The 26,018-nt window shown below is 44.6% G+C and overlaps 1 protein-coding gene across 4 annotated transcripts; it reads right to left on the minus strand.

Moving 5' to 3' along the window:
* Window positions 1-662: 662 nt before the first annotated feature.
* On the minus strand, window positions 663-25,951 carry CCNK (cyclin K). 4 transcript variants are annotated; one of them, XM_059058364.2, is made up of 11 exons: window positions 25,678-25,951; window positions 14,936-15,184; window positions 14,378-14,459; window positions 12,753-12,884; window positions 8,894-8,999; window positions 8,337-8,394; window positions 7,385-7,554; window positions 6,764-7,035; window positions 6,004-6,037; window positions 3,330-3,401; window positions 663-2,030 (listed from the first exon to the last, which is right to left on the minus strand). In XM_059058364.2, exons 2-11 carry the CDS (start codon window positions 15,130-15,132, stop codon window positions 1,405-1,407), a joined length of 1,749 nt encoding a protein of 582 aa, XP_058914347.1. In that variant the 5' UTR covers window positions 15,133-15,184; window positions 25,678-25,951; the 3' UTR covers window positions 663-1,404. The 4 variants fall into 4 exon arrangements, with proteins under 4 accessions (XP_058914347.1, XP_066883880.1, XP_066883881.1 ...); XM_067027779.1 differs by having other exon boundaries at window positions 663-2,048; window positions 25,678-25,769; XM_067027780.1 differs by having other exon boundaries at window positions 663-2,048; window positions 25,614-25,757.
* Window positions 25,952-26,018: the final 67 nt, after the last annotated feature.

A 26,018-nucleotide genomic window follows, 5' to 3' on the forward strand; every position in this document is an offset into this window, starting at 1 on the left:
TGGGGCCGCCCCCGCCCCGGCTCTGGGCAGAGCTGGGAGCCCTGGACTCCTGTGCCCGTTTCTACCTTCTATTGAACCACTTTGATTTGGGGAGAGAAAAAAATTAGAACTTTTTGATAGTGTGGTAAAAACATTGATTTGAACTATTTTAGTAAAAGGAGTAACAGAGAAGATTGTGATAGTGTATACTTTGCGCTAGATAAATAAAGGCTCTTTGCCAGCCTCCGTGGTGGGTACGCAGTGCTCATTTTGTTTTGGGTGATGGGGCCCCCCTCAGGGTGGATGGCGGGGGCCTCTGACTGCTGCTCCATGGCCTTTATCTAGTCATAGGCCAGAAATGCAAAGCATTTCAAATCCAAACCCTGGTCTAACCCAGGAACCTGTCTATGGAGGGACACTGACAGTTCCAAACTAGCTTGAAACTCAACTGCTTCCTCCCAAGAAAGCCCATGCAGGCGCTAGATGTGGGAGGCTGCCCCATGAGGGTCCTGCCTGGGGAGGGGCTTGGGTCCGGCCGGTGGCCGGGCCTCCCCTGGGCAGCGTTCCTGCACTGCCTGCTGTTTGGCCCCCAGGGTCCAGAAGGAGAAGATCTGCTTCTGGCTGCAAACCCAGGGGCTGCTAACGCTTGGAGCCCCACCTCGTGCCCGTAACAAACGAAGGCATCATTTCAGAACTGATTTTATTTGGGTAACTGACTGAAGGAGTCTCGTTTGTAACCAAGATGGAATTCACAGTATGTTGTTGCATTCACACTTAAAAAATATATCTCTATGTACAGGAATTTGCAAATTGATGTAAACATACATTACTTCCAAGTACATTTCTCCCCTTCTTCCTGGAGGAAAAAGAATAGAGCCATCCAGCAAGTCAACCCCTTCAAAATAACTTAAATGCAAAGGATGTAAGTATCTCTAAATCAAAAAGGTGGTTCAACTGACCTACAGGTGTCACGGGAGAGAACACCATGGAATGACAGCAGTGACAACAGCCTGACTTCAGACGGGACCGGACTATTTAAAATGGAGTTTCCAGGAAAAATAGGCACTGATTTCTATAAGGAAATTCACTCCTTACTGAAGCTATTTATTGAGCCAATATGGCTGGTTAACATTCTCACTAGTGTAAAGTAACCCAGTGCAGGACTCGCGGACGACGCTGGTTGAAACCAAACGCACAGTCGGGTCACAACCGGCACTGCCTGGGCTCCACTGAGAGCTGCTGTCCCCACTCCCCACATGTGGAGGACCACCCCAATTTCATCTCGGGGGCCAGGTCCATTTCTTCCCATACTGCAACTGTCTAGCATTATACAAGGTACCCTGCGGCTTACCCACTTAAACTACTTTTCAAGTTAATTCGAAAAACTTTTCTTTAAAAATCAAAGGAAGAAAGAAGGGCACCAGGTTACCTCATCCAGGCTGCCCGCCCCAGCCCCCCAACTGGAGGCATGCCAGGTGGCGGGATGGGTGGGGGCACAGGCGGCTGCCCTCCAGGGGGCACAGCTGGAGGTGGGTAGCTAGCCGGCGGCAGGCCCAGGCCTGGAGGAGGGTGAGGGGGGACTGCGTGGGTGGGTGGCAGGCGGGGGGGCGGCGGCGGGAAATTGGGGTTGTAGGTGGGCGGGGGGGGCGGGTAGCCAGGGGCAGGGGGAGGGATGGCAGGCGGCGGGAAGGAGGCCGGCGGTGGTGGCACGGGCGGTGGGGGCGGGTTCGGGGGGTAGACGTGGGGGTGATACGGCAGGTGAGCCGGCGGGCCGTAGGCGGGGGGCAGAGCCCCGTAGGAGGGGCCCTCGGTCTTCATCATGGACTGGAGGCTCTGGTAGCCCTCTCCGGACATGTAGGAGCTGCTGGTAGACATGCCGGTGATGTAGCTGGAGGGTGGCGGGGGCGGGGGCCGGTGCGGCAGCGGCGGAGGCTGGTGCACGGGGGCCGGGTGGGCCGGAGGGGGGATCTGGACTTTGGGGAGGTCGCCGGCTTCCACGGGGCCTGGTGGCTCAGCCTCGCCCAAGGCGGCTGCGAGGGGTGGCTTCCGGTCTGCAGAGGGGAGACAGGCTACTGCCAGCTCTGGGATGGCTCCTGGCAGGGCGCCCCCAGGGGCTGCGCATGTAGGGGGGATCCACCGCCTCCCTCGGGGCAGGGAAGACCCCCCACAGCTCACGGCCACCCCGGCGTTCCTGGCCCCGTCACAGCACTGCAGGCCGTCTTCCAGAGGAGCGGCAAGCAGCTGTCACCTTTGTGGCCAGAAAGCACGGCCCGCGCCCGTGTCCCGAGGCCAGCGGCTCATGCGCTGTCAGGCGGGCCCTGCACCTCGCCTCCAGCCACTCTGGGTGTGCCCCCCCTGCTCCCCAGCGCACCAGGCACGGGCGGTCACGGCGGTGCGCGGAGCCCCTTCCGCCCAGGCCCCCAGCCCGCTTTCTAGTACAATCGTGCACGGGGCCCCTTCTTTCTGCCTGTCTTGCCTCCAGAGGCTGCGAGCCCAGGGCCATGGCCAGGATGCAGCACCGTCTGCGGGCAGCACTGGCGTTTAGCAGGACGCCGGACCTGAGAGGTGGTCACACGAGTGACGTGACATTAAAAACATGCCGGGCCAGCCTCTGACATCCCAATGGCCCCATGCGAGCGGCATTCCGGCCCGTGCCCTGTGTGGCGGGGGCACCGCTCCCTGCCCCGGCTCCCTGGCGGCCAGCAGCTGACCGAAGAGCTGATGCCCTCAGAGGGTCAGAAGTCGCTGGAGTATCTCCCACCTTCTGGCACACACACCGTAACTCCTTCCTGCCTTCTCTAGTTGGACACTTCACCTTCCAAAGTGTTGCCACAGCTGAAGAATGAAAGTTCTTTACAACTTTTCTCCTCTATTTTTAATGACGCTGAGGAAGCGTCCCAGTTCACTGTGTGCCTGTGAAGGCCTTTTCACTCTTTATTCTCCACGTGACTCCATGAACAACTGCTTACTCTCCAAAGGGTACAGAGAAGACACCCTGCCAATGGGAAGCGGATGCGAGAGCCTGGAGTCTAAGGTCGACAGCGATCTGCCCGGATCTCGACAACGTTCCTAAGTTGGCAGGGCTTTGTTTTCCTAAAACTGATTCTAAAGTCATTTATCCTCCATCACTTCTGGATGCGAGAGATCAGAGAATATTCAGATATACTTAGAGTTCAGATCCTCAAGCTATCTGGTTGTAAAAAACTATTTTTTGAAAAATCCTAGGTCATTAACATCTCTCTAAATTTCTGAAATTCTTCCATAAATCCTCCCCAGGATTTCCCAAGTGTGCCCTTCGCAAAGGCAGAGAGAAAAGCCGGCTCTCCCAACTGCCTGCAGGCAGCACTTACCTGGAGGTGGATGGGCTGGAGGCAATGGAGGGTGAGGGGGCTCAATTTTGGGAATTTTAGGTGGTGGTGGTTCTGAAAAGAAAAAGTAGATTAAAAAGCTACTCTTCATATAGAATTAAGTATGTCAGAGAGGAGAAAAAGAAAAACGCACTGTAAGGAATTTTCTGGGGGAAAAGGCAGATATGACCAAGGCTTTAAGGGAAGCGGAGGAAGGCACCAGCTACACCATCCTTTTAAAAGAACAAAACAAATGAAACAAATACATGCCCCCTCCAGCTCCCCACCACCCCGCGCCTCTCGCCTCCTTCTGAAAGTAAAAACCCTCTCGCTTCTTCCAGTCTGCCAGCCCATTTTCCACCTCTGCCCAACTTCCTCCTGACCACAAGACGAGCCCTCCAATGACACGAGAGCAGCGGGCTGCATCTCAGTTACCGAGTGGTACCCATCGGGGTCCTCACTAACACACAGAGCACCGAGAAAGGCCCCAAGTGCTCCCAGGAGAAGCCGGCACCTTTTAACTCTTGTCTAAGCACACTAAGTTTGTTTTCTCTCTCACAAATGTTTACTCCTAGTTAACACCGCACACCTGAACTGGCGTCAGTAGAGACCTGGAGGCTGGCGAACTGACAGAAAAGCAAGGTAGTTGGGACCGCCTGGGGCAGAGGACACAGCCCACCCTTCAGGGTTGAGCAGCTGCATGTAACCAGCATCCTCAACGACAATCCTAAGTCGCCAAGACAGGCTACGCCACATCCAGCATCTTCCGTGTGTGACGGCAGAGAGTGTGCGCACACAATCAGAACCGAAGGCTATCTTTTCGCTTGTGCGGGCTGATTCCTCCTTCTTGAAACTCACTTTGTCCCGGCCCGCACGCTGCTCTCCTCTGCTCCTGTTCCGGCTCTGCTCAGCGTTCCTGGCCTCCTGGGCCCCAGACACAGGCTGAGCTCAAGGCCCAGGGACACCCCTCTCTCTACTCTGTTCCTCAGAGGCCAAATCACCCTCTCCAGGCAGAGGAGCTGCAGACCTATGCCCCTGCCTTCCACCTCTCCTCCCAAACCGCGGGGCAGGCTCCTGGGCCCCGTCCCGAGACCCAGCAGCCCGCGCTCTCACGCAGGCGCCTCCCCTCAGCCCCTCCCACAGGCGGCTGAGCTGAGGTCGTCTAGGCCAGTGCTGTCCGACAGAAATATAAGGAGAGCCACACAGGCAATTTTACACCTTCTAGTAGCCACACTGAAAAGTACAAAGAGGTGAAATTAATTTTAATACGGTCTTTGATTCAACCTGGTATTATCAAAAATTTTATCGTCTTAACGTGGACTCCGGGGCTCGCAGGCTCCTCCCCATTCCCCACCCTCTGTGCCATTACTGCTGCCAGGGAACTCTCTCTAAGATGAACTCAGACCGTGCCATTCTGCTCAAATGCCTCCAGTGGCTCCCCTGCCTATGCAGAATCCACCCTCCACCAGGTGGGCGCTATCACCTGCTTCTAGCACATTTTCAGTCCTAGCAAAAGCTACTCCTTTTAAACCCTTAACAGTCCAGTAAGACTCCTCTCTCTGTTGTCTCCCAAATTCTCCACCCCACGGTTCCCTCTGTTCCTCTGCCTGAAGGCTCCACCCTATCAGCCCTCGTTGCTCAAGGCGAGTCCCCCTCCAAGGCCACCCGGGCTCGTCTCTGCCTCTTGCAGGCACAGCGCCAGCTCAGCTGACCCAACATCCACGCGGCACAGAGTGCAGCCTTCTCTTCTGTGTCCTGCACTTACTGTTTGCCCATCTGGAGCTAAAAAAATATCCCCTGTAATGAACTCATCATTCCCCCAAAGACCCTGAGAAAAAGGAGCTTTACTGTAACTTGAAGATCTCACAATAGTTCAATAAATAATTCACTGGGTTCCTACCCTGGAACTAAGTGACAGAGAAACATAAATGAGTAAACGTGGTCTGTGCCAGCACAGGGTTCAGTACTACAGGCTGACCTGGAGACAAAACACTTCTGTTTTTCTCCTCTGTGATCTTTCAGGTTTTGCTCACACTTTGTTAGTTTCCAGAACAGAAACAAGTTCATCAACTCTGGGCTCCACAGATATGGGGGAAAAAACGTGTTTCAAAGAAGTCCGCTCCCCGTAAGCAGCAGGGCGGCATGCCTGCCGCGGCTCCCATCCTTTCTACCCGCCGCTCTGCTGCTTGTGGCTCAGTCCGGGGGTGCCCGGGGCCCTTCACTCTGTCGACTGTGGTGGGCTTAACTAACCTCTAAAAATAAATGTTGCTGCAGCAGTTCGCCTACTTTCCTAATTATATTTTGATACACGGCCCTTCGCATCCGCGGACAGGGAGGGCGGACTATGAAACGCAAGCATCTGCGAGTTCTGGCATCCAAGATGGGCCCTAGAGCCAATCCCCCGTGGATACCACGGGATGACTTATGTTACCAAGCACAGTTTTATTGCCACTAATTTTTTTTTCCTGTATTGATACTGTTAAAGTACAATCCAAAAATATACAGTCAGGGAATACACAGAGGAGACAATGCGGCTAGTGTAAAGTTTTTGATGGGCTCTAACGTTAAATTTTAAGGCCAATCTAAATCTGAAAGGAAATAATTTTTGACTAAGAATTTAAAGTCTTGATAAACAACATATAAAACTAAAAAATGAAACATGAGAACATAAAATTACCTGCTGCTTTGTTCTCTTCTTTGGGAGAAACAACCTGTTACAAAAGAAAATACACAACTGTTAACCAAGACCCTAGATGCAGTGAGGAAAAACTGATTCTTCACGCACTGAACAGAATCATAGCCAGAACGTGGACTCAGACAAAAATTAATTTTGGCCTGAACTTAACAGAGCAACCCATGGCACCTAACAGGTCATTTCTGCCTCCTTCCTCTTCCCCTTTCAAATCAGACAGCAGGCAGAATTATTTACTTTTCTGACTAGTGAGTTCTGAGCACTAAGTTTCACACCCTCCATTGAGTTGTCTGTCTTGACAACTGTGGTGAGGGTGCTTGCTGACTGCTCCTATCCCGCGGGGCTTCCTTGGGGTCTGTGTCACAACGTATGGCTTCCTCCACTGGTGGGGCTGCTACCATGGGGAGAAACTTTTACAAATACCCCCGTGTCATTTAAAGACATGGGAGACACCTATTCCGGCAGCCAGTGTGCAGATGTGCAAACTACACCCGGGCACGTTTTGGGGCCCTGACACAGGCAGCAGCAGCTGGAGGAGGACAGAGCCGTCCTGGCTCCACAAGGCACCTCTCCTCTGACCACGCCAGCTGTCAGGCTGCCCGTGGCCGTGCAGGCAGACGGGGAGGTGGGTTGTGTCACTCCCCGCTTTTGGTGTTCCGTGTGCTGCCTCAGAAAGGGGAACACACACAGGTGGGGTGTCGCCACAGGAAGCCGGCCGCGTCCAGTGCCAACCTGGCACACTCACCACGGCGCGCTTCACCTGCCGGGGGGGACTAGGCTGTGGGGACGGTTTCTTGGGCTGCTGGGTCGGTGGCGGTGGCTGCGGCTGGGCTGGCTGCTGCGAGTCCTTCTGCGGCGGCTGGGGCGGCTCGGAGCCTTGAGACGGCTGTGACTGTGGCACTTGTGGCGCTTGCGGTGTGGGCTGGAGAGATGGGGGCTGCTGCAGCTGATGGGGCGTGTGATGAGGCATCTGTTGTTTCCCTTGTGAGTAAAGATCCAGGATTTGGTGGCAGATGTCTAAATGATAGGAAACAATTACATTTGCCACAAATTGATATTTTAAATAAAATGCTACCTAGAAAAACACATACTCCCATTGCCCTAGCAGGTGCGATTCCCCTACAAGGGCCAATATGTGGCTGTCATATTTGTAATTCACCAATCCCTGGTGTGCACAGCACTGGTGTGCATTCTTAGTTCACCAAAACTATGTGTTTGGACAGAATGAATATTACATTAGAGAATATGATTAAAGAGTAGTTTGCATGTACCTGTTTGGGAGAATCCGTTCTCGGGACTCATTCTCCCGCACGGAAGAATGATCTAAATACGGAACACCCTGCAGAAAGCGCAGCGCGCCCTGTACCTTCCAAAACATCCACAGGGACGTCTTGCACAAACTGCTCCCACCACCTCCGGTACATGGGTTTGGAGGTCCATTCCTGTATTTCAAACTTGCACAAACGTCCTGCAAGATACATCACTGCCACTGCTATGATCTCTGGTTCCCACTGTAGTGACAAGGTCGTGCAGAGACTAGTTCAACAAGAAAAAGAGGTGACTTGACTTGGATGAGCAAACGTTTATGATTAACCCAATGCATGGAGATTCGATGCCATATCTAAATGTCAGTTTGCTTATTTTTCCTTATACACGATCAAATAAAGTATTATAAAGAAGCAAGTTTTTAGTCTTCTAAACGTACTGAGATACACACTGAGATAAGTTACTTTAACTATAGCTACTAATTTGTTCCTTAAAAAATCAGAATTCCAGCACATTCAAAAATTGCTATGTCAAAAAAAAATTGCTATGTCATGAAATACAAACGAAAATGCTTAAGTTCTTCAAACGGCTGGAAGTCTACCACTGAACCATCTCCTTACATGATGGCAACTCCACCCGTGGGCATTCTGTTCCCCATCCAGCACCTCCTTAGCTCTCTCAGCTCCAAGAACATCAAGGCTCTAAAACCTTTACAAGGAAGTATAAAATTGCAAATATATAGTTTGCAATTTTGCAAAATGAAATGGATTTAAGTATATACTTGTCAAAATTCTCTGGTATATTGCTTTGGACTTATGTTTCAAACCGGTGATAAGATTTCAGCATCCTATACCACCGTGATGTGGCAGGGTATCCCCTCTGCTGGGAAGCAGATGACCTGGACTTTAACCCCAAGTCTGCCATTAACTGGCTCCTTAAGCTGGGGCAAGTCAGTTTCCTCACTACAAAATAAGGGGTTTGGGTTAGTTGACACATAAAGTCCCTACCTATTTTAAAACACCGTAATTAAACCAACATTTGAACCCATGTACCTGTCATTTACGAATGTCCAAGCCATTTGAACCAACTTTTGAATTTTGTTTTTATCGCCTAGAAACGGGGAAGAAAAGGCAAATTAGTAATAGAAAGGAAAAAAAAAGAATGCATGAGAAGCAACAAGTACTTATTTAAAGCCTACTGTGTGCTTATTAGCACCACCCCCAATACACAGCAAAGAGCTTCTACCTGGGAAACAAGGACAAATGAGCAGGCCCAAGTCCCACCTCTGTTCTCTTCCTGCATGACCTACAATGAACCACCATTTATGGGAAACCTGGCTCCAAGGCTGATTTTATTAGGCTATTTAAAAAATCCTGACTCATTTTCCTGCCTCATATCACTTGGCAACTGGATGACAGAATCTGTTTATACATAAAAGGAAACAGCGTTAACAGCTATAATATTGAATTGTCTGGCAAGCTATGGCCTAGGTACTTCACACAATGAACTTTCTGCCGTCCTCTTTTGAGAAGCGTAATCTGAGTGTCATCAAATTATTATAAAGATCTGATTTCAGAATGAAAAAGTTCTCTTAACTTTTTTTTCTTACCTTTGAGTTGTTTCGCATACTTGAGTAGGAATTGGTATGGATGTTCCACCTGTAAATCAAACTTTATGGTCTGTAGTAAGATTCTCTCCAGAACCATTACTTCTTCCTAAAAATGAAATAACAAATGTTGAGATAGTAATTTCAATCACAGGTCTGAAACAGCATTAAAAAAGTGAGCTTTCCTTTTATTCTCTCTTCAAGTTATATTTTAGCAACTATTTTTCATTCCTTTTCTCCCACTCAGGCCTTTAACATGCTCAGAGACAATGATAAATTCTGAAAAGAACTAAAAGTAGAAAGACAAAACAATCAGAGTTAATTTTTAAAACCTACTTGAAACAAAGTAAACATTCTTAGAAATGTTATTACTTTCCATACAGATAAGCCCCCTTTACAAAATAGACCTTTACTTTACAGACACTTTAGTTTCTTTCCAGACCTCCATTAAAAAAATGCAATCTTCCAGGCATTTACATTGAAAATTTTAAGCAAGAAAGATTATGACAGTGGCAGCTTCACACACACCTGGACAGTGAAGTGTGTGTGTGTGTGTGTATGTGTGTGTGTGTGTGAGAGAGAGAGAGAGAGAGAGAGAGAATATGGGGGACCATCATTTTTGTGTTTTAATCTTTCATCTACCTGAAACAAGGTATCCCAATGTCATTTACTGAGTAAATTGTCATTTTCTCTTTTATTAAGCCACATCCTGAACTGTCTATACACACACACACACGTGCGCGCACACACACAATCTCTTCTGTTCACTGCTCTGTCTACTTCTGTACCAGGATCAGAGATTTAACATTTGGAAGGGACAGTTCATTGATTATTCCTCTTTTAAAAACCTTTCTTGTTTTAGCCATGTTCCCCCCACCACCTGCATTTTAATATCATTTTATTTAGTATCATTCTAGGAAAAATGAAAGCTACTGATGTTCTGATTGGGCACTCACTGAATTTACAGAATAATTTAGGGAAATGGGCATTTTAAACTACACTGAATCTTCCTATCGAAAATTTATTTATGAAAATCTTCTTTTCAGTCCTTCAGTAGTTTTAAAGCCTCCCCGCCCCAACATGGTTTCCACAAATATTATAAGGTGTATACCTGGATATATTATTTTACTGCTGCTACTGTAAATGGAATCTCTTATTATACTTTCTAACTAATGTCCATAAACAACTTCTTGAATTCAACCTCTGTAGAGCCTGACTGTCCGAGCACTTACAACTTTACTTGATTGTAAAATACAATTACGATGCTCTGTGTGGCAAGAACAATTACAATCACTTGTTTGAGTCGAAGAAGAAAGGGCTTCGGAGACACTGACAATCTCATCATTAACAGCTGCATAAACCCATCAACTCTGGGAAGAGAAGCCATGTAGATAACTGGCTTTCAGGTTAAAGTATGGCATCACATCACAGAATGTAGAGATGATTCTACCATGAGTGTTATTCCAAACGGCAGGGCAAGGTGAATGTCTTTCCACCCTTGTTTCCCAAGTGTTCTCTCAGGAAAGCTTTTTAAAATCTTAAGGTTTTCACACAGTATTAAAAAAAATGCCACTAACTCTGTCCCCCCACCCCCCTTTTGTCACCACCTGTTTCCCAGAAGTTTCAACATATTCCTTAAGTTCAGAAACAATCTTTTACCAAGCGTCCAGACTGTAGCCCATATAGTATTACGAGACAGCCCAAGGCCTGGCCTCCCTTTGTGTTTCAAATACTCAATTAATGGAATAATTATAGGTCTGGGTGCCAACATGATTCCTCAGGGAACTTTCCCTCAGCCCCATACTTCCTGTCTGGAGCACCTGTCTAGGTTCCCAGATCAAATGCCCTCACCGCACCTTTCAATAACTTTTAAAGCATTTATCACACAACTCATAATCAGATAGCTGGCTATCTGAATATTTGATTAAAATCTGTCCCACCACTCGACTGTAAAATCCATGACAGCAAAAGCCAGGCCTGCTTTGCCACCTGTTAATGTCTAGTGCCTAACGCAGAGCCTGGAACAAATATTTGTTGAACACATGAGAAATTAATGTAACAGGGAGAAACCACAGAGTTAGGGCAAAGCTAAGTAAGACAAAAAAGTTGCACATGATTCAGGACCGTATTTTTTCTAATTGTTTATATTGCCGCCTCGCCCCAAACTTCCCTCCTCTCCTCTCCGGCGAGGAAAATGTCTTCCACAATGTCCTCACCGCTCCCAGATCCAGGGTTCCTTCCTTTGGTCCCGACACCCAGTCACGCCTGGGGAGACTGCACATGAGAGAGAGGAGGGCAGGCTGCAAAGCCCCTCTGCCCACCTGAGTCAGGCTGGCCTGGCTTAAAAGCCTGATTAGCACGGCTGTTGCCCTCTTCCTGACTTCCGGGCCCTGGAGCTGCAGAACTTCTGCCTCACTGTGCCTGGCCGGGATCTCGGTTTCCTGATGTGTTGGTACAGTGGGTAAAGGCTGAAAGTAGAAGGGGACTCCTCCAAAGGCGCCCTGGACAGACACGCCAGCTGCTGCCACGCGCCCCTGCCCTGCAGCGCTTCCAGATCTTTGCGACTCCTTCTGGGCAACCACAGCTCATCAGCCACAAGGTCCCTGTGACCAAGACCTGACTAAAGCACAACACATTCCTACAACTGTCTCCCTGCTGTGTGAAAATCAAAACCCTACAGGCATTGGAAACATTATCTGATGCTATGTTACTTTCATAAAAGTACGTTTTTGACCACTGTTAGCATGAATTCCTCATAGGTTCACATTTTTATAAACAGGTGAATGGATTTATAAATAAGTTCAAGGGACAGAGTTATCCACACTGACAGTACTTAGAAATCACAACCACAGTATGTGCAAAAGCATTCTGGGCCTGTTACCTCCTAGAAGGCACACACGTTGTAGACACACACACAGGTTCTGCTGGGCAGTGGGAGGCCGACTCTCAAGGGAGGCAATACCAGCTGACTAGGAAAAACAGGGCCGTGGACGTGCTGAACGCCATCGTCTGGCTTAGTTTTGCTTTAACTGTGATTCTGAGTTTCTCCCCACATTCTTAGTTTGTCATTTATTCAACAAGTACCTGTTGAATGCCTACTCTATCCAGCCACTGCACTAGGTATCAGGCAAAACAGGGTCTTAGCTCTCACAGATCTACAACTGAGAAGAGGAATGTTCTTTGTGTGATTATCTGGTTAAATTATGAGCTGTGGCAAACATTATGAAGGATAATTTGCAAGTGCTATAAGGGTTACAATGGGGGGAGCTTGACAAGAACAGGGGAGGAGGAAAGCTGCCACCGACCCCTGAAAGTGGTCTTTTTAGAACATCATAAAATGATGTGTACAATTATTTTAACACCATTTCCTGACATTAGCAGGGGTTGTGGGGAAGGGACAGGATGGATAGTATATCAATCTGGGTGTCTGCAAATGTTAATACCTTCCACCACTCTTGGGAAGCAAAAGACACACAGCACACGTAGACACATTTGTACATCCAGCATGTGTACATTCTGTCTTCCCAGAAGCCAGTTGGAGATGAACCCAAGAAGCCAAACTGCTTCTGGGCCTAGGAGTGCTAAGGGCCACGAGAGGACTTTGCTCACACACGTTCTATGTGCTACTGCCCCTACTGGGCTCACAACCCAGCATGGCACGTTAGCAGATGCTACCTAAGTGTAGGCTACGTTATCTTCCCTCCTTTCTCACAGAAGCAAGGAAGAATACCTTCTGCGTAAGTCCTCTTAGGGACACAGGGGACTGGCAGATACAGGGCCACAGCCATTGTCAACACAAAGAACTCTATCATATGCTGTTGTGAGGAATCAAGGCCTGGAAGCAGGAAGTTATGACTCTTACCTTTGGGTCATCTCCAAACTGGCCAAATTGTACATCATTCAATAAACTACGAGCTGTTTTGATGATATCTTTGCACTTTTTTGGTGTTTCTTCTACTTTCCCAGCCAGAAAGAGACAACAAGCTCCTGTCACCTAAAAGGAAGACAAAAGCTCCTGAGATCCTGTTATCAAAGCTCACACAGAAACAGAAAAAGCATTTTGGGCCTTCACAACAAACTGAGCTCCCTCACTCTCCTACCGGCTTCTTTCTCATTTGTAAACACTCGGACACTCTAAAATCTTGAAGGAAAAATGTCACATACAAATACTCTACCTGCCCTGCCATTTGGCTTCATAAATTATTTTAAATTTAGTTTTCTGAATAAAATGTCATGTAAACAAAGTAGCCACCAGAAAGGGAAAAAAGTCACAGAAACAAATTTTCTTTTTACATTGCAATCTTAAAGACACTGACTCCCTGACTGGTATACCCAAATGCATGTCCTCTGGAATTCGCCCCTGCACCACTGCCCATGCTTTCTTCTTCCTTCCTCACGCTGCCTGGCTCCTGGTCCGGTTCCTACGCCACTGCGATCTTCTCACTGCTCTACCTTCAGCTTTCCTTTGCCCGCTCGCTCCAGTCTCTCCTACATGCCCCTCCCTTCACAGAATCCTGACCACGTTAAGACATCAGTGAGATCCTGTGCCGGGGTACAAAGCGGATCCTGACACGGTCTCCTTCCCCTAGAACGTCACAAATTAATGAGGAAGATGTGTACAAAACTAAGTAAAATCTTAGCAAAAGGAAGACCCCCAGCAGACTAACTTCCTGTTACATCTAATTCTTCTTCTTCATGAAACCGTTCCATCACTGCAGTTTACCTACTGAAGCCACAGTTCCCGCCTGGCATTCAAGGCCCACTATGGTCTGGCTCAGTCTACCTTACCACCCAGGGTCCCACCATGCCCTTCCTGCCAGCAGGCCTCCTGGCTGCCGCGCACGCCTCCGCCAGGCCTTGGCTCACGCTGCTTTCTGTAGGACTGCTGCTCTGTCCCGTCTCAGCACGGGTAAGTCCTACTTACAGTCAAGGCTTAACTCAGTGCTGGCACCTCCTCCCCAGCATTTTCCTCGATCCCTCTATGATGTAGTTAATGTCTCCCTTGAATGCTACAGCCTTCCTTCTGTACCTCTCCTATGGCCTCACTCTCTATAGTGTGTTTTGTACCTGTCATACCATCTACCCTGGACTGAAAGCTACTTGAGGCAGACTCTCCCACAGAGCATAAGACAGTCCATGTCTTAAGGAGTAACTGAAGAATAACGGATATGGCATAAAGAACTACTATGCCGTCTTGGCCTTTGTTGGGTCTCAACTGTACGGCCAATTTTATCTTGGGAAAAGTAACAAGGAAGCAATATGATTACGGTTCATATTGGATTAAATAAAAAACTTAAAAATACTTTAATACAGTTAATTGGGAAAAAACAAAGTTTAGACTTTGTTTTTGTTTATATATAATATGTACCATACACAAATAAATACTTTCTGGAAAATAAAATAAAAAGAGAGACTACAATCTGTCCACTAAACTGTGTGGAAATAATAACATGTGATAGAAAATTATAATAAAATTCAAACACTTACATATCTTGGGAATTGCTTGAAGGAATGAAACATATAGAAGCGATGAAAATAAATTATTCCAGTTGCCAGGGTATCATAGTGTCTGTTGTTCTGGTTAAGGGCTTTGGCCAAGAATTTTTACAGGTTACGTCTTAGTTAAATGTGGAAAAAACAATAAAGGCAAACAGTAACAACAAGAGCAGTGGGAAAGCAAACACTAGCAGTGGCAAAGCAGGTGAATGGGAACCTCCGGGTGTCGGAATTCTGGTACAAGCTGAAGTCTATGCTTTAATAAGGCAGAGCTTCACTATCCTTTAGAAATACTTCAACTAGGTCACTGGGTGCTATTTTCCATCCTGGTGGCCACCTGCTCAAAGGCCAATTCTACACATTTAAATGATAAAAAGGAAATAGAAAATCCCTGAAGAGCCAAGCAAATCTGAAGTAACATTTAAGTAAGAAAGCTAATTAAGAGCTGCTTTAGTCAGGGATGTTACTTGCTCTTTTGTCTATAGCATTTAATTTAATTTGTGGTGGTGGTGGGGAGTCTGTCTATCATAGATCCCAGAATCAGGATACAGTCCCAAACGTGTGCCCACATCAAAGATGAACCGAGCCCCTTCTCGGCGGTAGCGGGCCTCAGTGGCCGGATCGAGTCCTTCTAGTTGAGAGGGTGTATGAGCCAAGTCTTTTTTATCCCAGTACCAACATGGTTTTGTGTGGTCCAGGTTTGCTGAGGTTACTGAAGGGCTTGAATTTTCTTTATTCTCCTTCATTTATTGAAGTAGACTTGTTCTTTCCAACAGACTTTCTGAAAATGTTAGAATCCTAAAAGAAAGAGAAGAAGCAGTAATGTTGGAAAGGGATACCTCACATTAAATAATCCCAATCATTATAAACAGTCTACGATCACAGATTTGTACTTGATAAAAATTTTTCAATAGAAGAAGCACTACTGATTGGTAGTTAGAAGCCCAGGCTCACCTCCAAACACAAATTTAACACTTAAGTGACCCACAGTATGATAAATCCCAAATTTCATAGCTTAAAAGGAGGAGCTTTTCTGTCTCATTTCCTTCTGCCTTTTTTCACTAGGCCCAGCTCCCTTATGTGGGTCTAGATTCTGTTCTTCAGTAACACCCAGGTTGGTCCTAACCCCCTCCAAAAGATTTATGCTCCAAAATTATCCATTTCTTCCATCCAGCATCTAGTCAAATTTTTCCCTTTTTTAGTTTGCTTGATTTCATTTAGAAAAGCCACCAGACTGGATGAATTCATATCTGCACAAGCCACTGAACTGAGCAGTGTAGATCGGGTGTAGTGATCTGGGGAGAAAGGGTGGAGGGAGGTGGTCCACAAGGGAAGGAAGGAGTTCCTTTAAATTTTTCTTGCTTTCTTATCCTCTTCTCTTTCATTCAGAATGAAGAGATTCTCTAAAAGCTGTATGCTGAGAAAAGAAAACAAAAAATAAGGACTCTCACCTAGAGGCCGTTATAATATGGAAATTGTAAACTGGCTCAGAGAATAGACATTTTCATACAGGGCAGCAAAAGGGTTCTAAAAGAGGTAGCTAGAACCAGGTTGGTCTGGTGCAGCAAGAAAATAGCAGTTCGGCAGCCAGGCTCTGGGCCAGGGCCATCAGTTAATCTGGAAGCCTAACTTCTCCTGTGCGCTGCCTCATTTCTGGTGGGAAAGGTGACATGGAGGGCTGACTGCTCTCCTCCTTGCACCTGGGAGCTCTAATGAAAAACGTTCCCTCCAACAGGAAGAATTAAGTACTACCTGGAGAAAAGCAATCTTCTTGAACTAATTTACACTCTGTGTGACTGAACTGGGCAACAGGTGGGAGCCAGGGGAGACCGGTTAACTAAAGCCTCAGTGTGTATAAAGAGTTCCCAATCAGATGCTCAGTAAATATGAAGAGCTGGGAGTTAGATGTCATACTAGATATATTTTCTCACCTATCAGATTGGCAGAAAGTCCAAAAGTTTGACAATATACTCTGTTGGCCAGGCCAGGGAGAAGCAGGTAATCTCCTATGTCGCTGGTGTGAGTACACAGTGGAACCACTCTCACACGGGAATTTGGCAATATCTAACAGAATTACACACACATCTGCTCCTTGATTTAGCAATTCCACTTCTAAGTATTTACTCTGACAATAAGATCACAAATATGAAACAACAGGTGCACAAGATCATTCAAAGTATTGTTTATAACAGCAAAAACTGTAAACAACGTGAAAGTCCATTAGGGCAGTGGTTGAATAATATGGTACATTAACACAAATGCGTACCATGTAGCTATTTAAAAAGACTGAGAAAGATCTTTAAGTACTTGTATAGAGAAATTTCCAGGATCAGCAAGGTGCAGGATAGCACACATAGCTATGTTAGTATCTAAGTAAGAAAAGCAGGGAAATACAAAGTAGAAATATCTATTCTCAAAAAACTAATTTAAAAATTGGTTATCAATAGGGAACGGGGAAGAACAGGATGAACTGGGATGGGAACAAGATTTCTCTGCGTACATCTTTTGATATAGGTTTTATTTAAAAACAACAACAACAACCTTTCATTTTAAAATGATTTTAGATTTAGAGAAGAGTTGTAAAGATGGTACACAGAATTTTTGTATACCCTACAGCCAGCTTCCCCTAATGTTAACATCTTATATTACCATGGTACATTTACCAAAACTAGAATATTAATTTCGGTTCACTATTTTTTAAAATAAATTTATTTTATTTTTGGCTGCGTTAGGTCTTCGCTGCTGTGCGCAGGCTTTCTCTAGTTGTGCTGAGCGGGGGCTACTCTTCATTGCTGTGCGCGGGCTTCTCATTGCAGTGGTTTCTCTTGTTGTGGAGCATGGGATCTAGGCGTGTGAGCTTCAGTAGTTGTGGCACGTGGGCTCTAGAGCACAGGCTCAGTAGTTGTGGCGCACGGGCTTAGCTGCTCTGCGGCATGTGGGATCTTCCTGGCCCAGGCCTTGAACCCATGTCCCCTGCACTGGCAGGAGGATTCTTAACCACTGCTCCACCAGGGAAGTCCCAATTTCGGTACATTATTAATTAAACTATAGTCTTGACTCGGATTTTGAGTTTTTCCAAAAGTCATTCAGGGATCTAATCCAGGATGCTACACTGCATTCAGGGGTCACATTTCCTTAATATCTTCTAATATGTAAGAGTTCCCCAGTTTCTCCTTGTTTATCATGACCTCACCAGTTTTGAAGAGTACTAGGCAGATTAAAATGACTGATTTAGGTTTGCCTGATATTTTCCCATTAACAGACTGGAGTTTTGAGGAAAAACGGTATAGAGGTAAAGCGCCCTTCTCATCACACCATGTTAGGGGAGCAGGTGATATCAGAATGACTTCTTTCTGTAACTGTGAACATTTGGTTAAGATGAGGTCTGCCAGTTTCTCATTGTAAGTTACTATTTTTCCCTTTCTCTTTTCTATTCCTTAAAAGTGAGTCATGAGGTCCAGTCCACACTCTAGGGTAAGGGAATTAAGTGCCACCTCCTGGAAGGAGATGTATCAAAGAATGTGTGGACCTATGTTAAAACTACCACAATAATTTGTAAACATTTGGGGGGAAATATTTTGCAATGCAAAATACTATGCAAAGTACCTGTTTCTCCTTAAAATTTCACCCATTAATTTTAGCATTCATCTGAGGATCTTGTCTGCAACCATTATTATTGTGGTGTTCTAGTGGTGATTTTCTATTTCCTTCCTTCCTTCAACATTATTTGGAATTCTTTTGTAAGAAAGATTTGTTCCTTCTCCCTCATTTATTTATTCAATCATCTATTTACACAAGGATGGGCTCATCAATACTCATCTTATTCTCTGAGTTATAATCTCACACTACCATTATTTTGTTGCTCAAACTGGTCCAGTTTATAGCCATTGGAAACAGCTTTTTCGGATTGGCTCCTGAGTCCTTTTGTAACTTTGACTTTTGAATCATGTAAATATTTAACATATTCATGACCTTAACTAAAAAAGCAAACTCTAAAACACAAAATAGACCCTATGTACAGCAAACAGGCAACATAACCACACAGAAAATCATTATAAGTAATTTCTGAACTAGTTCCGTATTCTAAAGACAAAAAACTGCAAAGGAATCTTAAACTTCGCTAATGCATTGCTAGTAGTAGCATTAATATTGTAACTGTCAAACCATTTTTTCTGGTATACTGTAGGATAAAGCAAATATATAAATGGTACAACTGAAATTTTCAGTGTGAAGGAAACATATGTATATGATATATACACATGCACATATATATAAATGAGATAGAAGGTTAAGAAAAAACCTGTAATGTTACATTTTAACAGAAAAAAATCAAAATAAGTCATGGTTAAAAAAATTATCTATATCTCTATCTATCTATCTATCTATCTATCTCAGTTCTGTTCATTTCCAGTACCTAGAAGCAATGGCACTCCCATAATCAGGAACACATCTAGTGCTCAAATCTCAGTGTTCACCACTACCCTCCAAAAGGAACCAGGTTTCCTTTCCAGTCTGGGGTAGGGGCCTGCCTGGGAGGTGCTCAGAATAATGGAAGATTATCAAAAGACAGAAGAGCCATCATGGACTCCCATTGGACAAATTCAAGGAATTTAAATATTATAAAGAAAAATGATGATGAATGATTGTAAAAGAGTGACTAAACAATGCAAGAGTCCATAGTAACATTAAAATATATGTGTGTGTGTATAAAATCAATCTGCTTTGCCAGCACTGGTAATTATTGTGAAAAAAGTCCTTTACCTTAACGAAAACAATCAAATTTGTCATCACTAACAGGGTGAAAACCTGCTAGTATGTGCCTAACGTGATGCAACATGAAAATAAAATATCAACCACCTATAGAGTATTCTTAAGCCCCAAAAGCCTAACCTAAATCCAACCAAACCCTTGGAACTAAATTCCAGTTTACAGCAAATACTGGGGGTAGAAGACCACGTTAAATGGCACAGTGAAGATGCTATTGGTCACATTCAGAAAGTGTGACACTCTATAAGACAACTGACCATGAAAAAAAACCATTAGACGGGAGGAACTGTGCTAGATTTTAAAAGCCTATAGAGGCTTAACAATCAAATGAAATGTGGGACCCTTGACTGGATGAAAATTTGAACAATTAGAGAAATTTTAATACGGACTACATATTAGAGGCTATTAGGGAATTACTGTTAATTTTCTTAGGGGTAATAGTGATATGGTGATTAGAAAGGAGAATGACTTTATTTTTTAGTCTGAAGTATTTAGGGGTGAAGTGTCATGATGTCTGCAATTACTTTCAAATGGTTTTACTAAAACACATACTCAAACAACAAAGATGGCAAAAATGTTAACATGTGTCCAGTCCAGGCCATAGGTAAACAATCAGCCACTGTACTCTTTTCTCACTTACTAAAAAGCTGGGGGAAAAAAATCAGATGAGACTGCTTAGGAGACCAGGACTCTTATCTCCTCTGATCTGACAGAGAGTATCTCTCAGTAGTCAAGGAACAGGTGTTACTTTGTGGGTAGTGGTTTTATGTTAAAATAATCTTTAAGCGCACTGTAGCATACAAAAAGAAAGTACACTAATTTTAAGTGTATAGCTTATTAATATTCACAACATGAATACACTTGTGTAGCACCATCCAGTTGATAAGCAGAATATTACCCAAATCCCAGGGGTTCTCATTCCTCTCCTAATCACTATCCCCCCAAAGATAACCAATATCTTGACCTCTATTTCCACCAATTAGTCTTTCCTGTTTCTAAAGGATGTTTAATGAGATAATATCACTTTTTTACAACTGGCTTCTTTTGCTCAGTATTATGTTTGTGGAGTTCATCCTTGTTGCATTCTCATTATTACACAGCAGGGGTTTGCAAGCTGGGGTGAATCTGCCCCCCCCCCCGGACATTTGGCAATGTTTTGGTTGTCATAATTGGTGGTAGTGGGGGGGTGTTGCTGCTGGCATCCAGTGGGTAGAGGCCAGGAACGTTGGTGAACATTTTTTAATGCACAGAACAATCCCTCACAGCTAGGAATTAACTTCGTGCTGAAGCTGAGAAGCTCTGCTGCATGGTATTCTACTCTGTGAATATAACAATTTATCCATTCTATGTGGATGAGTATTTGAGATGTCTCTGGGTTTTTATTATTAATAATAGTAATAAACATTCATGTACATTCTTGTAGCGCAGAAGGCAACTGGCCAATTGGCTGAGGGAATCAATATCTCAGCATATCTGTAATTTATTCACAGTACACTTGTTGGGAATCTCTAGGATATATTAAACTAACGGTTCTCCAGGTACTTATTCAAATATTCTCTGAGCATTTACTATGAGCCAGGCCTCAACGACATAATGGGAAACAAGAGAGGCAAGGTCTCTGTCCCACCAGAAGCTTACATCCTAGTGGCAGAGACAAAGAGAAACAAAAATGTCAGTATCTGTCAGGGACTGTTAAGTGCTATGAAAAATAGTAAAGCACGGTCAGGGGAGAGAGAGTGATGAGTTAGGGCTGTTTAGAGATTTGCAGTAGAAGATCAGTTAGAAGACTACAGCAGCTGTTTAAATAATGCCTGATGAGGTCCTGTCCCCACAAACAGCACTGGGAGAAAGAGGGGCATCACAACTGGCTGTGAGGCAAAGAATGGCAAGAGATGATTTCAAGTTTGCTTTACTGACAGAGGAGGGTGATACTAAAAAGAAAAATGGGGAAGAAAAAGAGTTTTTTTAAAAAATTGAAGTATAGTTGATTTACTATGATTCAGGTGTGAAAAAAGAGTTGGTTTTGATGGGGGAGGAAAAGAATTTGGTTCTATAAATACTAGTTTGAAGAACTTCTAAGATATTTGTGTGGAGATATCCACCAGACACATAAACAGGCCTGCTGAAATCTGGAACGGACACACCTCTTGGGATTCATCTATATAAAACTGACAGCTAAAGTCGTGGTGATGGACAGAGGATGGAGAGTGAAGATGGGGACACAACTCTGAAGAACTCGAGGAAGTAAGAAGGAGAGAACGGGAAGGAATGCTCAAAAGGTAGGGAAATTTGCACCCTTAATTGCATAAGAAACCAAGGGATACCAGCTTTAAGTCAGAAGCGGTAGTCAACTGTGACAAGTGCTAAAGAAAAATTAAAGGACGGGAATTAAGGAAAGGTTATTGGATCAGTTATTAGTCATAAAACATTGAAAATTCACTGTAGTGGTGGTTGCACAACTCATTGACTTGTACACTTTAAATGGGTGATTTGTATGATATGTGAATTGTCTCAATAAAGCAGATACATACACATGTGTAAATAGAAGAAACTTTCGGAGGTGCAGTAGGGCAAAAGAAAGACTGCACAGGGTGTTAAAGAATGAACAGGCTATAAAACAGGTTATTGTTTCTTCAGCATAAAGGAGAATGAAGGATGTCTGAAGCCAGAAGGAAAGGAGCCACTGGAAGAGGCTGAACAAGCCACTGAGGGGTTAATGGGCCAAGAGATAATAAAAAGCATAGGGATAATAAAAAAGAGCTTCCTTAGGAAGGAAACTCTTTCTCTGAGACAGAAGGGAAGGGAAAAGTGTGAGGAAGATATTTTAAAAATCATTTAAGGGGGAGGAAATAAATCATAAAAGAGTATCTCTATTTTCTCTGGGAAGTGCCAAGACATCTGCTGAGAGGAGAAGGGCAGAGTGGGAAAAAGGGTTAGGAATAATCCAGTAGGGATGAAATAGGGATGGAAAAGTATCTCAGTCCACAAGTGGATAAACCATAAATATATTTAAAGCCGTTTTACCTTGCTGTCACTGCCAAACCCCATGCTAATAATTCTACCCTATATGCCATTAGACTCTGGGGCAGAATAAACAATACATTCAACACAGTGAAAATAAGTTACATAAATAGAACAGAAACAGTCCTCTAAATCATTCATCCCCTGCAACAGTTCTTGCCTCAGTTCTAGAACCCTGTTCCCTATTACTCTATTTTTTCACAAGACCCTAAAGTTACAAATTTTCTCATTAGCAGCTTATAATTACTGTGAAAATGACTGAGAGATTTATGAGCTCCACAAGGTAAAAATCTCTCCATAAACAAGCAGCATGTCAAGGCATTTTAGCAACATCTTTCGGGAATGTGCTTTAGATATATCATTTTACCTGATGAAAGATTAAATGCATTTTCAACATTTAGAATTATGGATACTTACAAATTGGCAACAATAGTAAAGGTCACTACTCAACTTTCTCATCCAGTACAGAGACTGCCTATAAACAGTAATATTTGGTCATTCACTTTCAATTGGCCACTTTCATTAATGTGACCTTAGTAGTTGACAAAGCAGCCTATGGCATTGCTGGGTATCAATAATTGGTGTTCACATTAATTCTTGTATTAGTCTTATCCCCCTGTATCTGGTACATAGATGGCACAGAATAATGAAGGAACAAAATCTCCCTTTCAACAACTCTCTGTAGCTCCCACCTAGCTCCCTAAGCCTTGAAAATACCTTTCCCTTTTCCATTGACGTTCATACATGTGAAGACAATTTTTCCTTTCCCTTCTCTTCTGGGTAAACAAATACCCCATTTTCTCAATGTGGCTTTTAGTGTCACAAGATCCTCTCTAAACATCAGCAATCAGCTTGGAAAATAATACTCTTCATATGATTTGCATAGTACGTGGGTGAAGGGAGATTATTAATATTCAACAACATGCCCATTGTGTGTCCACTGAGTTGCACCATGACTGCAAGTTGTTTTCTTATCCTCACAATTTATCACTGAGAAAATGGAGCCAAAGAGGCATGAAGTAACTTGTCTAATTCACACAGCCAGTAAATGGCAGAAACACAATTTGTCATTAGAGTGAAATACTGCCTTCCCCCAATCTGGGGAAAATGCTATACTTCGCTTCTATAAATAGAACATTACATCCTAGACCCTTCTCTCTTTTTTTTTTCCAAGTCAGGTCTTCCTTATCTCAAACACACACAACTGGGTTTTTATAAATTTAATAATTCCTGGCAAATTTACATCTTGTTAGTTTTGGTCTATAATTTCAGCCTTTAAGAACTCTTGAATCCTGAGTGTCATCTAACATACTGGCTAACTATCACTACAGGTTTTGAGTGCATTTATTAATTTGACAAGCATGCCTCATATATTTAAAGTTAGTAATAAAAAAAAAAGTGCTAACCAGAGTAAGGGCAAGGCCAGAGCCCTGCAACTTATCTCTAAAGACCTCTGTTCAGGTTGACATCAACCCATTAGTCAACATTTGGGGTTTGGTAATTTGAATGGACACATATCCATCTAACCAGACCTTTCCCAGTGTATTTCTCTCTTGTGTCTATTATGATAGGAAGAAGAATTATGTCCAGTGTCCTAAGGATCTTAATGGACTCATGTCTAGCAATCCCTCATCCACCACCAGTCTAGTAAACTTATAACAAAAGAAAACATGATTTGTGTCACCTGGTTTTTTTAAATTGAAGCTCTGCTGGTTTGAGGGCATGAGCCCTCTTCCCCAAGTATTTAGAAGCTCTCTTTTTGCTGTCCCAACAAGACTCTAAAACAGATTACTAATAAGCTCTAGCATCCAAAGCCACCTAATTGCTCTCTGCAAAAACTGACACATTTATCAGACTCCAGTCTTCTATCATTAACTGCACTTTTAAGATTCCTCAAAACCTATGAACAATAATTTCACCATCTTATCTGCAAGTATTTTGGTATATCATTTATTTGACCCTGAAAATAGAGGTAGATGTAATCCAATTAGATATTCCTTATAATCTCAATTACCTTGAACTTAATCCTTCTTGATTTTGTCTTGACCTAGTTTTAGAGACAACAAAACATTTTTCCTTCGAGATTCTTAGCAAACTCTCATTGCTTTCAAATATAATCTCCTGAAACGAACAATTTATTTTGTAAGCCAAAACTATGACCATTGTTTTTCTTTATGACGTTCAATTTTAGAAATGGCATTTAAGATTTAACGATCTCATTAGCAATTAAAATGTTACTTTATTGCTTGTTGGTGTAAACTACGTTTTCAAAACGTAAATGTTTAACATGCTTTATGCAAGAATCAACTAATATTTCTCAACAAAGCATCACAAGATAATCAAAATGAAACAAAAGTAAAAAAAACAAAACTAAACTAAAATTAGACACCAACGGTAGTCACTCTGAAAAAACAAAGCGATCCTGGATAACTATTACCTTCATAGCCAAGATTATTTAACAGGCAGGCATCTAAGAACACTAAGAATCTTAACCAAATGTCTATCAATACCGCAACTATTACCATCATCCATCCATTCATTCAGCAATGAAGACAGTTTACTACGTGTAAGGCAGTGCTCTAGGTGCTGAGGATAATAAAGCTCCTTCGTGGAGCTTTCCTTCTAGCAACATCATTCATACCAACCTTAACCAGCGCCAGAATTGCAAGGCAGTGTGCTAGGTATCTTTAACGATACACAAGAGATACACAAGCATTATCAAGTTTACCTTAAAAACATAAAAAAGGCCACCTTCAACTAAATGCTGTGAGAAGCCGTTCCTAACGTCAGAAGATTTAGCGAAAGCTCCGTTTGACTGGCAAGCCAAATTTCGGGAGCGCTACCGACCATGCTTTGTGCGGGGAATAGTCTGAGAGCTTTTAGATATCCTCTTGGCTTACGCCTCAACCTTCTAAAGAACAATTTCTCTGGTAACAAACCAAACAACCCAGGAGAGGGTCGGTAAGCGCGATGTGTCGGCAAGAACGAAACTAACCGCGGAAGTGCCTTTTCCTCATTTCTAGTCCCACCCTTGTTACACGGGTCTTCAGATTCCGAAGTCAGAGTACCCTAGATGTGGAACGATACCCAAAGTCTCAGGCGTTACCACGGTTGGGACCGACACACTGCGAAATAACCGGAAAGACGTGGGTAGTCTTCGGTTGTACCGCTGAGCGTGTGCGCGCCTAAGACCCCTGCCCTTTCTCCCCATCTTCCAGAAAGTCCCCGAACCCTAACCGCCCCTCACTTCGAGCGTCGCTACCTGCCCTACGGTCCGCGCCGGCCTCCCTGACCCGCTCCTGCGCCTCACACTCTCTCCCGTAGCGCGTCTCGCGGCCCCGCCGTCGCCCGCTAACTTCGATCTGCACCCGGGGGGGTAGCGGAGGGAAGCGGAATCCGGAAAGAGACTCCGCCAGCGGATGGAGGCAGGTGGCCATACCCTAATCCGACCTCCAGGTACGCGGGACTTGAATGGCGCTGCCCGCGGTCCGTCGGTCACTCACCCCTCGCCTCAGGCAATCCCCTTAGCTACGTCTCTCCCTGTTGACTGCGGCCATCTTGGACGTGGAATGTCGGGGAAGCTACGTCATCGCGCTGCGTCCGGGACTAGAAATAAGCGACCGGAGGCACGCCTGTCAACCAATGAGAAGAAAGTAGAGCTCTCAAACGTGGAACAAGCCGCCAGTCTTCTCCTGGCCCCTCCCCGCGGGTCAGCGGTCGCTGCGTGAGGGAGGAGGAGCCCACCAGAGGGCCCATTCCGTCGGAGGGAGGGAATTCGGGAGCAACCGAACCTGCTAACGGAACTTGGGCGCGAGAGGCGGGGCCCGGGGGTGCCGGTCCTCCA

This window comes from Kogia breviceps, chromosome 3 (genome assembly GCF_026419965.1).
Source record: "Kogia breviceps isolate mKogBre1 chromosome 3, mKogBre1 haplotype 1, whole genome shotgun sequence".
Taxonomy (NCBI): Eukaryota; Metazoa; Chordata; class Mammalia; order Artiodactyla; family Physeteridae; genus Kogia; species Kogia breviceps.

Excerpts from the sequence above, each read along its gene's own strand:
- CCNK (XM_067027779.1), bottom strand. The coding sequence starts at position 15,132 with ATGAAGGAGAATAAAGAAAATTCAAGCCCTTCAGTAACCTCAGCAAAC. Across the intron at positions 6,038-6,763 it reads GGCAGGTGAAGCGCGCCGTG|GTTGTTTCTCCCAAAGAAGA; the intron begins GTGAGTGTGCCA and ends CTTTTGTAACAG. Across the intron at positions 2,049-3,329 it reads TCCAGCCCATCCACCTCCAG|CCTGTCTCCCCTCTGCAGAC; the intron begins GTAAGTGCTGCC and ends AGCTGGCAGTAG.